The sequence below is a fragment of the Lithobates pipiens genome, unplaced genomic scaffold (genome assembly GCF_037356315.1).
Source record: "Lithobates pipiens isolate NorthernLeopardFrog02 unplaced genomic scaffold, aLitPip1_a1.2 Scaffold_13, whole genome shotgun sequence".
NCBI classification, from domain to species: domain Eukaryota; kingdom Metazoa; phylum Chordata; class Amphibia; order Anura; family Ranidae; genus Lithobates; species Lithobates pipiens.
The window spans coordinates 352,498,361-352,510,767 of record NW_027507718.1 but is presented as its reverse complement, the minus strand read 5'-3'; the positions used below and the strand labels follow the sequence as shown (position 1 = coordinate 352,510,767).

Sequence of the window (12,407 nt, the reverse complement as noted above, 5' to 3'; positions counted from 1 at the left end):
TAGTGGGGGTTAAAACCGCCCCGCTAGCGGCCGCATACCGCCTCTAAAAATAGCGGCGCTTTACCGCCGACGCCCGCACTGCCCCAGTGTGAAAGGGGCCTTAGTGGTAGAGTTTGGCTGTTCCTCACTCAGGTTTAAGCCTACACAGCTCTTTCTGTTTCAGTTAATGACCATTTCAGCCTACACTTTAAATTGATCATTAGCACCTGTGTGGTATAAATTGGTCTAATTCTACAAATCCCCTGACTTTGTGCAAGATTACAAAGTGTGCAAGTGTTAGCCCCTGTACACACGGTCGGAGATTTCCACAACCAAATCCATCGGATTTTGTCCGTCAGATTTAGTCTGATGGATTGTGTCCGAAACTGTTGCATACACACGGTCGGACTAAGTTGTCGAAAAATCCGATCTTTCAGACCGTGATGACGTAATTTCGTTACGATGGGACTAGATTCAGGCTAGTAGCCAATAGCTTTGATGTAGGAATTTGATCTGAGCATGCGTGGCACTTGGTCCGATCAAAATTCTCTACACATGATCGGATTACGTCCGACCGGCCCAGTCGGTCGGGAAATATTTCCAACATGTTGGAAAATTGGGTCCGACGGAGATTCGGACGGAATCAGTCCGATGCATACCACACACAGTCAGATTATCTGACGACACGGTCCGATAAGACGCATTCCGACGGATTCTCCGACCGTGTGTACGCGGCATAAGAATTGATGCTAGTTTGAAGCCATAGTCACAACCACATATTGATTTGATTTCATATTTTCTTCAGTTTGCTCACTTTGCATTTTCTAAATGGATACAAATAATTTAAATATATATTTTAGAAAGCATTCTTACTTTACATTATTTATTCACACCTTCCTAAAACCTCTGCATAGTACTGTACATCATAGGTAACTGATCTGGATCAAACTTATCAACTGCTATTGAACCCTGAGGCAAAAGAAAAAAAATCATAGAAGAAGATGTCCATCATGTAAGGACCATGCAGTGGGTGGGTTATCTATGGGTGCACCAGCAGCATTTCTAGAAAAGCAGCATAAAATTCATGGCCTGTGACTTTCTGTTCTGTATTGTATGACAGGTAAGCATTTTCAGTAGGGAAGCAGCGGGAACCCACTGCACTTTCCATAGGTCTGTCCTGAGAGGTTCTCTTTAAAAGTATATGTACTATATAGTCTTTGGTTTATGAGTACACAGCAACTTTTATTCATGTATATACTTTATATTATTTGTTAGATAAAGCTATAAGCAAATGTTATGAATCAGGCAGGTTTACCGACTTGCAAATTACATACACAATGGACTCTCTCTACAAAGAGCCACGTCATATCTTCAGTTCATTGAGTGTACTGTATAAAGAATACTTGAAGTGATTGTAGTTGTATTAGTGCAATTTTCTCTGACACATACATCAAATTTTCACGTGTGTGTAATTCATACCCTTGGCCTTGTTCTACTAAACATGCAGAGTAATAACATTTCAATGAAATGCCCGCTACACAGTTAAATATCATGAGCTGTTCACCCTGTATTTTTTCCTGTAGGAGTTGCCCATGCTCTTGTAAACTGCAAAATGTAAAAAACAAAATGAATCATAGAAAATAAATGTGCACCTCGGAAGCTTATTCCAGCTACAGTAATATCATGAAAAACAACAAAGAACAATGCTGGGTGAATGAAAATTGCCTAAGACTAAAGCCTAGTACACATGGGCCAAACATCGGTTAACATCGGCCAGTTCAATAAAAGCCGGTGCGGCCCGTGTGTAGAGCAGCTGGTCTGACAGAAGCTGGCCTTTTTGATCGGCTTCTGTCGGATGAGCATGCTGGAAAACAAGCAGCCGACCGGCTCCCTATCGGTGCTCTAAGCCAATGGCTGAGAGCATTGACCGAAGTGTTCTGGCACAGCAGGGGAGGTAGCTGTACTAACATCATATTGTTAGTACAGCAGCTCCGACATGTGCTGTGCGTTTTTTTTTCCATATAACCCAGTAGGTTGGAAAAAAAAAATAAAAAAAAATAGTAGTGTGTACTAGGCTTTAGACTGCCATATGTAATTACATACTTCCCATATTCCTTTACAAGATGCATCTAAGGTTAGTGAATTGCCCAGCAAAACAGCAGGAACCCGCCGAGAACCGTCAATGGGCAGGCTGAATGTACCAAGCTATCAATCAATTTGGGCACAACCAGCCTGTCAGGTTCGCTTGCAATTATCACAAACAGCTTCTATAACCGCTAGCGATATTCACAGTCTTCATCCAGCGGGGACAGCTTCCCCCATCCCCTCCCCGCTGGGAGAAGACAATGTCTCAGCAGGAGGGATTCCCCTGTCAGAACCGTGGTTGTAGGAAAAATATTCACACCGCCTATGGCCTGCCTAACTCCTCACTCATTAGATTTTTTTCTACAGTAATAGTGTTATTACCATACCATTAACAGACAAGAGCAAAGTCTTGAGAAAGAAAAAATGATGCTACTAAGGATTTTCCTACCATTAGCATCAGGGAGTAAAGTCTGGTAAGAGAGGGGTTACATTACTACTGACTGTCCTACTGCTAAGACATCTTCAAGTCATCTTCTCACTCCTGCAGCAAGTAAATGCTCAGTACCATTAAAAAATCAGATATGCATTTTTTTTTTCTTTAAACTCCAACCATTAGCCCCTACCCAAAACAAATCTCCCATTCCCAAGAAACATATATGTATATAGGTGTATGAGGCAAGGACAACACACTGGTACCAACATATTCCTGCTGCTTCAAGGTCTACGGAGTTACATAGTCACCATCTTTTTAACAATGTAACTGATAACAGAAATGAGGCTTCAAAATCCCTCACTGGTTTGCAAAACTACAAAATCAGTAAAAGACACAGTAAAGGGGCAAGTAAACAAAAAATAAATAAATCATGCCAAGTTAGTGTCACTCCTGTTAGTGGAAAAAATATGCACACAGTGGATAGCTCTTGTGAACTAGCCCCAAGTCTCATTCGTGTATGGATATGCCAATGATCCCTAACAGTAAGACCATGCCCTAACAAACTATATTATCCAATGAGCATGTGCAAATCAGGAGCCTCCTTTCTCATTAGGTTTAGACGGACCTGGGAAATGTCTGCCTCCATTTTGAGAAGGCTGTTGAAGAGAGTGAACTGAGTAGGCGGTTAGGAGTATAACTTGATACGGTTTTGCACTGCTCATTGCCAAACCATGACGCAAATTAGGACTGCTGGCTTCACCACACACTTTGGGATATACTTTCCTTAATTACATATTTAGTCATCAAATGGGGTTGGAGACATTATGTCATATTAAAAGACTTAAGAATCAAGGCACAGAGAGGGTGAATTCTGCCAGAAATCAGGGAAATCTGCAGAAAGACATTATTACGTACCAATTACAATAACCTATTTCACTAATAAAATATACTTGAATGCCTGAAATTGCTCTGCTTTTCTCAAGCAAGTCATACATTGGTTTATACTAAAACGCATCAACGGCATGTTCTGCTAAGAATTCTGTAGAAATTTTACTTTTTTATAACTCAAAAAGGGTCAACCCACTGAAAACGAAAAATACTACTTCTGGGTGAATTCTGCAGCACTATAACAGGCAATGGCTTTTAATATAGGTTTCACCCAGTATAGCACAGCTGTTGTCACCATTACAAGGGGGTCCCACTCTCTTTGGTGGATTGTATATTAATTTTACAGGAGGAATGGGAAAGAAAAACAAGCGGAGTGAGACTTCATAGCAAAAGTAGAAGAGCTAAGATCTCACCACTTCAGACCACCAGCATCCACCCCTAGGCCCCTTTCACACTGAGGCGCTTCTAAACTTCCAGTAAAACATGGAGCTCTTTTGAAGAGCTTTTTAGGCACTTTTGAAGAGCTTTCCATTAATTTCAATGGAGAGGGGCGTTTTTCCACCGCCCTGCCAGCGCACTGCCCCAGTGTGAAAGCATTCATTGATTTTAATGGAAATAGGTTTTTGTGAGCTTTTCCTGCACTTTCTTAGCGTGAAAGGGCCTGAAAAGTCCCTCAGTGTGAAGGGGTCTTAAGTAAAACACTGCTGGTAAAATAGATTTTCATACTTGCTCATAATGCTGGTAGTCAGCATGGGTGCAATACATATAGGAAGTCCATGCCTAGACATTAAAGCTACTTTGCCTGGAACCCATTGTATCCTGAAATCTATAGGGGAAGAGACCTTTTGGTAAAATGCACCAATCATGGCTCCTGTCAGGCAACACTTGATCTGCCTTTTCTGGAAGTACAGCCCAGCTAGAACACCATTTGTTTTCACATGTTGGCTTACAGAAGAAACAATAAAATGGTTTCTAACGTCAGGAGAAACAGGGTTCGAGGTAGTCCTGTGGATTTCAGAGCTTTGAGTATGCTGTTGCTTGTAGTTCTCTGAATGCAGACCGGTTCCTAATCTACGGTAGCATACACAAATAAGTCCTTTTATAGCAGGATAAGTGGAGTATATTTTGGAATTTAGTCAAATGATAGACTTAGCGTATCAGAGAGTCTTTGCATTCTGGTAAAACTCCAGCCTATGACAAAAGTGGGTGGCCCTGGTCTTCTACCTGGGACATGAGACTTACAAAATTAATGGACCTGTAAATAAACTACAAAGGTCAAAACATATGTACCCGAACAGGCTATGTCTAGAAATTACCTTTTCTAAAGATAAAATATGAGAATTAAAACACAATATACAGTATTGGTTATTTGCAAATACGACAAAAAAAAAAGGACTACAGTATAAAATATTTTATATAATCCCAGACACATCTGGCTTGCAGTTGATTACATACCATGCCTGCTCTAAATAAAAATGTTTAACAATTTTTTCTTTCGTATGAAGACTATCTGAGCTCTAAGCATATAAATAATTGAATAATAAGATACAGGACAAAAGGCTGATCACATGCACACACATGCTAGGTAAATAAGTGACATGTTCCAACAAAGCGTCCACTGAATTACCCAAAATAAACCATTAGGACAAAACACAATTAATAAATATAATCTTGTAACGTCGGGGACGCAATGTACAAACAGTGCACCTCCTCCATTTACAGACAGGCAAGGTTATCTAAAATGAACATACTATCAAGCAAACCATTCACTGTCATTCTATGGTGTCTTCAAAGGCTTCAAATGTAACAATACAACACAAGAAAAAAAAAAGGCTAAAGCCAGGATGCCCTAACTATGCAATTTAAAAAAAAAATTGTCCCTCAAAACTTGGGTTTTCAGGACAAAATAGTGGTTCTCAAAATTATCCAATGCTGGACATAACAAATCTCAAGCTGGCCTAGTTCATAAAAATGACTTTTATGGGAAACATAGGAACATTTTTATTTTCAGCAAAGCTTGTTTTCTCTCCTTTAACTGAATTTGTGTGTTTTGTGCTTTATGTGCAATGGTAAGGGCAGGGGTGGACTGACAACTCATGGGGCCCCCGGGCAATAGGAGATTATGGGGCCCCCGGGCAATAGAAGATTATCGGGCCCCTGGGCAATAGAAGATTATCGGGCCCCTGGGCAATAGAAGATTATCGGGCCCCCGGGCAATAGAAGATTATGGGGCCCCCGGGCAATAGAAGATTATCGGGCCCCTGGGCAATAGAAGATTATCGGGCCCCCGGGCAATAGAAGATTATCGGGCCCCTGGGCAATAGAAGATTATCGGGCCCCCGGGCAATAGAAGCTTATCGGGCCCCCGGGCAATAGAAGATTATCGGGCCCCCGGGCAATAGAAGATTATCGGGCCCCCGGGCAATAGAAGATTATCGGGCCCCCGGGCAATAGAAGATTATCGGGCCCCCGGGCAATAGAAGATTATCGGGCCCCTGGGCAATAGGAGATTATGGGGCCACACAGTATACACACGGACTACACATACACACACTGAAAAAGTACTGGAGAGGCGGGGGCAGCTATAATCTTGGGATTTTTTTTAAAAACACAGATTTTTACATGCTGTCCCTGGTTTTAATGAGGCTGGCAAACCTGATGGGGCACCCTAGTGGCATGGGGCCCTCGGGCAGTGCCCGGGTGCCCCAATGGTCAGTCCGCCCCTGGGTAAGGGTAAGACCTGAATTATGAAACTGTTCATAAACTGCAAGCAGAGGGCAAAAACAATAAGTATTGGCCATACAGTCTATCTTTTCCTTATTACTGACTTACCATGCCCTGTTCTGTCCACTGTGTCTATGTGTGAAGGCAGCCATCTTTGCAGGGGCTTTGCTTCCAGATGTCAGAGTGGTCTCCTGATGACTGGTGGATAAATAGTCAAGAAGTGGTGCAGAAATCACATATCCACAGGTGCAGCAAGTGGAGCAGTGTGCAGAACAGCAGTGACATCACCAAATCTCAAGCACACTGGCCTTTGTAGTAGACATTTAGCAAACTTATTGAAATAAAGGATAAAACACTACTCACAAACATCTATAGTTACTTGCTCAGTAAAGTGTTTAAGTGATTTTTCTTTCCTATTCTAGTTCCATCTGTTACATAACAGTAAGCTCTGCAGTGGATGCCATTTAAAATAATTTTCTGTATAAAACCTTATTTCAAAGCACCATTCGGCGTTCAGGTGACTGCAGGGGGAGGTGCTGGGAAACCCCCGCTGACGTCAGCCGAGACGAGGAGAGGAGGAGACTAGAGGGCAGTCACCTGAGCGCCGAACAGCGCTCTGAAATAAGCCATTATATAGCATATTTTTTAAAATGACATACACAGGAGAGCCGGCTGCAGATGATGGAAGCACATAAACTGACCACGTTCTCAAAGCTTAGCAGCCATGATAAACCGTGGTCAGTTTAATTAGGGGAGGGCTGAAATTGGCAGGCTCAGCCAGGTTTTTTTTAAGTGTTACCAGGGGGCCAAATGACACAAAACAAGCACTGTGCTGTATGACATGCTTTAAATCAGTACGATCCATTTTTTTTTGGGGGGGGGGGGGGGGGGGTTCCCTCATCCGTGTGCTGCTTGCACTGGGAAGGGAAGTGGATATTCAGATGAAAGAGAATACGTCTGATCTTGGTAAAATTAGGCTAATATTTGGTTTGCTCATCTTTAGATATAAACATGTTTGCACTAAAAGCTACTGAGCATTTGAGTGACAAAACACAACATAGGACATTGCATATGCAATTATTCAGCTAAATCAGAATGAGCAAGCTACAGACAGCTTGATGTATTTCTAAAGCTGCAGCATTCAAGATCACTAATGACAGACAAGAACTCTGGAAGCTGGAATCTAATAAAGGCTGGAATCACTCCACTGGCTGACGTAAGTTCCTATAATTAAACAATCCCTACATACTACAGAATGGAGGCATGCTTTGTTCACCTAATCCAAGAATGGCAAAGTAAAATGTCCATCGTTCACTAGTAAAACGTGTTTAAAATCTGTTCTGTGAAGAGAAACCTATACAAACCTTTTGTGTTACAAAGAAAAAAAAAAATCAAAACTCCAAATTAACAGGTGAATGAAGAAAATGCACTTACTAGTATAACACTTCATTAGCTTCATGTCTTTCATAACGGACAGTTTCACACATCAGTCTGCAATAGAGAGAGACATTAACATTGAAATGATCTAAAAAAATACTGTATATGTTATAATCTGAGGATACAACAGTGCTATGTACAGTATTATCCTTATGTGTACACTATAGGCCCATTATCCAGCTGCTTTGTTTTACTTGACTTAGTTTTGGTATGGACAAAAAGTCCACATGAATAAATCATACACTAGGACATGTTTATATGGTTTGTAATGTAGCCCATGCTAACAGCTAATACAGTTGAAAGGTTCGGACTTATTGCTGGTACGTTAGAAAAATTGCATTGATGTGCAAATGTACTAATATGTCTACAGTCTGCATAAAAACCTTAACCCTTCAACCATTTCCACCAGGATACCTTTTCCTTCTTTCTGAAAAAAAGCTGACAATTGTTTTTTCTGGAAATACCTGCCAGTAGCCTGTCAAAAATCAGGCTGAAATGCCTTTCATCTGGATGCTCTACCAAGTTTTACTCAAGTTTACATCTGTATGCATTTAGGGATGTCTCCATTAATTTATTACAGGTACTTTTATAGCACCAAGTGTTTTACGCAGTGCTGACATCCTGCAGCCTGTGCTATTATTCCTATTGAAAAAGGAGCTGCCCAGGAATGAAACACACATTCCTGGGCAGGAAACAAGGAAAGATACAAGATGGCACCAGCAAGATGAGCAGGTCGCACCTGTGCAACATCCATGCTGTTCATTTCCACCATAAACTGGTCCATGCAGCCCAGCACCAATATGAACTACAAATCACCAGAGAGCAAGAAGACCCACAGCGGCCTCTGGTGGCACTTAAGGTCAAAGGCTATAGCTCCAAGGTGCATGGGGGAAACCTCTGATTGGTCCAAAATCTCACAGCCTAAAAGCAGGGAACAAGCACATGGGGACCTCCATATCAGGTCTACCCCACAGGGTCTCCAGGGACTGGGATCCGCTTCATCAGACCGCATGTTTTGACCTGTATAGCACCCTGCTGGGCAAACCCCCCCCCCATGCCAAGATGAGCCCCAAAATACAGGATCCAATGCAGCCACACATTACAAGCAATCCATGTTTTTCCTCACAGGTTTCAGATACAGCCACTCTAGGTATCAGTTGTGGACCGAGGTAACTGGCATTGCTCTAGAGCAGGGGTCTACAAACTTTGCAAAACAAAGGGCAAGTTTACTGTCCTTCAGACTTCAAGGGGGCCAGGCTGTTGCCAGTGGGAGTAGAAAATATCCCTGTGTCATTGGGCATAAACAATGCCAAATCTTTAGTGGAAAGAATATTGCCCCCATCATTGGTGTCAGTGGGGGGAATAGTGCCCCATTATTGGTGTCAGTGGGAGGAATAGTGTGCCATCATTGGTGTCATTGGGAGGAATAGTGCCCCCTCATTCATGTCAGTGGGAGGAATAGTGCCCTATCATTAGAGCAAGTGGGAGGAATAGTGTAGCATCATTAGAGCAAGTGAGAGGAATAATGTCCCATCATTGGTGTCAATGGGAGGAATATTGCACTCTCTTTGGTGTCAGTGGAAGAAATGGTGCCCTATCATTAGTGCCATTGGGAGAAATAGTGCTCCACCATTGGTGCAAGTGGGAGGAATAATGTCCCATCATTGAAGCCAGTAGGTGGAATAGTGCCACATCATTGGTGCAAGTGGAAGGAATGGTGCCCCTTTATTAGTGCAAGTGGGATGAATAATGCCCCATTGTTGGTGTTAATGGGAGGAATTGCGCCCCATCATTGGTGTTCGTGGAAATAAGCGCAAGTGGGGGAGGGGGAATAGTGCTCCATCATTAGTGCAAGTAGGAGCAATACTGCCTCATCGTTGGTGCAAGTGGGAAGAATAATGCCAAACTATTGGTGCCCCATCAATGGTGTCAGTGGAAGGAATAGTGCCCCATCAATCCTGTCAGTGGTAGGAATAGTGCCCCATCAATCCCGTCAGAGGGAGGAATCATGCAAGTAGGAGACCACTGCTCTAGAGCAATGAGGCTGGGTATATCAATGCAGTAGAAGGAGAGATCTCTCTCAGCAGATATGGACAGGTCCATCACCTATGGACACTAGCAAAAAAAAAAAAAAAAAAAAAACCGAAGGCAATGGTGGGAATGGGAGGTGTTCTGCTTGGTGGTGGCAAGCTTTGCAATTTGCCAGTGTCCAGTCACCTTGAGGTAGAGCTTAATACAGGAGTCTAATAATTTGTCCTGTGATGTATGGTTAATAAATAAAGTTTTGGCTATAAATAAACTTTAATTTGTGAGCTAAAATTATTCAATAATTGCTAAACAGCACTGATTTTTTATTTATTTTTTTGATTGATTGATAATAACTTCTGCTGTTATCTGTCACAGTGCAAGGTTCCCAGGCTGTAGTTGATTGAATCTTTGAGGTCGATTCCACAGCAAAATGCACCTCTGCAGGTTTATGCACAATGATGTGTCTGCCCGCTACGTAGATTGGCATCCAGCCTTGGATGGAGGTCTTGGATGTGAAGGTTTACAGACAAATTGACAAGAAATATTCAGGCGTACACTATCAAGGGGCAGTCTCCTCCCTTCTCCGTTATGGCACACTCCACCAGGGTGCTTAGTGCCTCCTGGGCATTCCAGCATCAGGTGCCTGTGTCTCAGGTTTGCCATTTGGTCATCTGTGCACATTTTTACAAAATATTACAAAGCTGATGTGTTTGCATCTTCTGATGCTTGTTTTGGCTGTAATGTATTGCAGACTGCTGTTTTAAGGTGGCGTATGCCATAATGGAGAAGGGAGGAGACTGCCCCTTGATAGTGTATGCCTGAACAAGCATCTGCCAGATTTACAAGAATCCTTTAACAAAAACAAAAAACACACAGAACCCGTAGTTTCAGAGACATTTATTTACTGCAAGCAACTACATAATGTAAATCATTATCCAAAAATGTCTGCAAATTACTTCATATTAAAATGATTACAGCATGTTGGTAAAAAAAGCAGAAGAGAATTAACGGGAGACAGTTTAAGAGATGAATACTATGCCAGGTAACAAAATAAAATGGAACCTGCCAAATTACTCATGCAACCCACGCTCTGCCTTTAATTACAGGCAATGATTATATATAATTTTGTGTCCCAGCAAAGCCAAATCTTTTCTAGTGTTTTCAGAATAATTGCAGAGAGAAAATTAAAAGACAAATGATGTTAAAGGTAGAGATATCAGCTCATATTTATAAAAAATACTGTAGGCCAAAGAGTATTTCCATTATTATTGGTCTTTGTACCAATAATTATTATTGGTCTTTGTACATGACAGCCCTTTCAGAAAGACTATATTGTGTCAAACAGGTAAAAAAACGACAAAGCATTTGTTTGTAGCCAGAAAGACTACACAGTGGCGAGTTTTGATACTACAGCAATTGCTATTCAAGAAAGCTTGCCAGCCAAAGTGTAGTCCAAAAAACAGTTTTTTTTGTTTTTTTTTGTTACTCACCATAAAATCCCTTTCTCTGAGTTCAGTAACAGATGCAGGCTCTTCTGAATCTTGACCTAGGGTTTTATAGCACCACCTACAGAAAAGTAGGTCACTAGGCAGAAAAGAACACAGCACTGCAGTTCCCTCTGGTAAAACTCCCCTCTCGGCTATAGGCAATCCAGTTTGTAACAAAGCAGTGTCAGAAGTATAAACTCCAATAGAGGGGTGGATGCTTTGTCCGTCAATGAACTCTGGGAAAGGGATTTTACAGTGAACAAAAAAATCTGGTTTTCTCTTATGTTCATAGACACACACAGCTCTTCTGAATTTTGGCATAGGGGTGTCCCAAAGCAGTGCACCAAAGAGGGATGGGCAAACCAAAAACAACTGAAGCAACCAGGCAAACATGCCAACCACCCAAACAACTTCTAGAGGGGCAAACAGGGAACCTTAAAGAGGAACTGCAGTCTGCTCACATAATTTGTAATAGAAACATTGTTGCCATGCTGAAGCTTCCCTCCAACCACTTTGTATATTATTTTATATATACTATGATTCTGTACTTGCCAAATTTGTTGCAGAAATCTCCCTCTACTAAGTCTGGCTGCATCCATTTTAACTGAGGGCAGCTGAGGCTGCTGGCTGTTCACTTCCTAGATTTACACAGAGGCACACCTCCGGCTTTGCAGCTCTCATTGGCCTTAGAACAGGGTTCTGGAAAACAATGAAGGTAAAACAATATCCTGGTTTATGTGAAAACCTGAAACCACCTTTGGCAGAAAACTAGGATGAGTACGCAATACTACTCTATCCTTGTGAACAATTAATTATGGCTCTTTACAAGAAAGAGCTGCCAACTCTGATACCCTTCTTGCAGAAGAAATGGCTACCAGAAAAACTAGCTTCCTTGTCAAAAGGACTAAAGGAATATGTTGTATCGGCTCAAAAGGCTGTTTTTGTAATGCCGACAGAACTAAATTCAAGTCCCAAGGGTTTAGGGATGCCCTAACCTGTGGATTAAGCCACGTTACCCCCTGTATAAAGCATCGGATCAAAGAATGCGAAGCAAGCAGACGCAGAAACAATACTGATAAGGCCAAGACCTAGCCCTTGATAGTACTCAAGGCCAGTTAATTTCTAGTCCCATTTGCAGAAAGGCAAGAACTCTACCTATGACATACTTCCTAGGATGCCAACCCCTGGATTCACAACAAGAAACATATTCCTTCCAGACTACAATAAATGATTCTGCAAGCTAGCTTCCTTGCATTAATCAAGGTAGGCATCACTGAGCCTGAAAACCTACGATTCCTTAGAATGAGGGTTTCAATAGCCAAACCGTTAAATTTAGCATTTGTAAG

The 12,407-nt window shown here is 41.9% G+C and overlaps 1 protein-coding gene across 8 annotated transcripts in view; it reads right to left on the bottom strand.

Annotated features, from left to right (window-relative positions):
- RAPGEF2 (Rap guanine nucleotide exchange factor 2) overlaps window positions 1–12,407 on the bottom strand; it is a 383,922-nt gene that overhangs the window by 228,104 nt on the left and 143,411 nt on the right. For all 8 annotated transcript variants that reach the window (XM_077477128.1, XM_077477135.1, XM_077477136.1 and 5 more), the window contains exon 3: window positions 7,544–7,600. In XM_077477128.1, coding sequence (XP_077333254.1) covers window positions 7,544–7,600 — 57 coding nt within the window. The remainder of the gene's footprint in view (window positions 1–7,543; window positions 7,601–12,407) is intronic.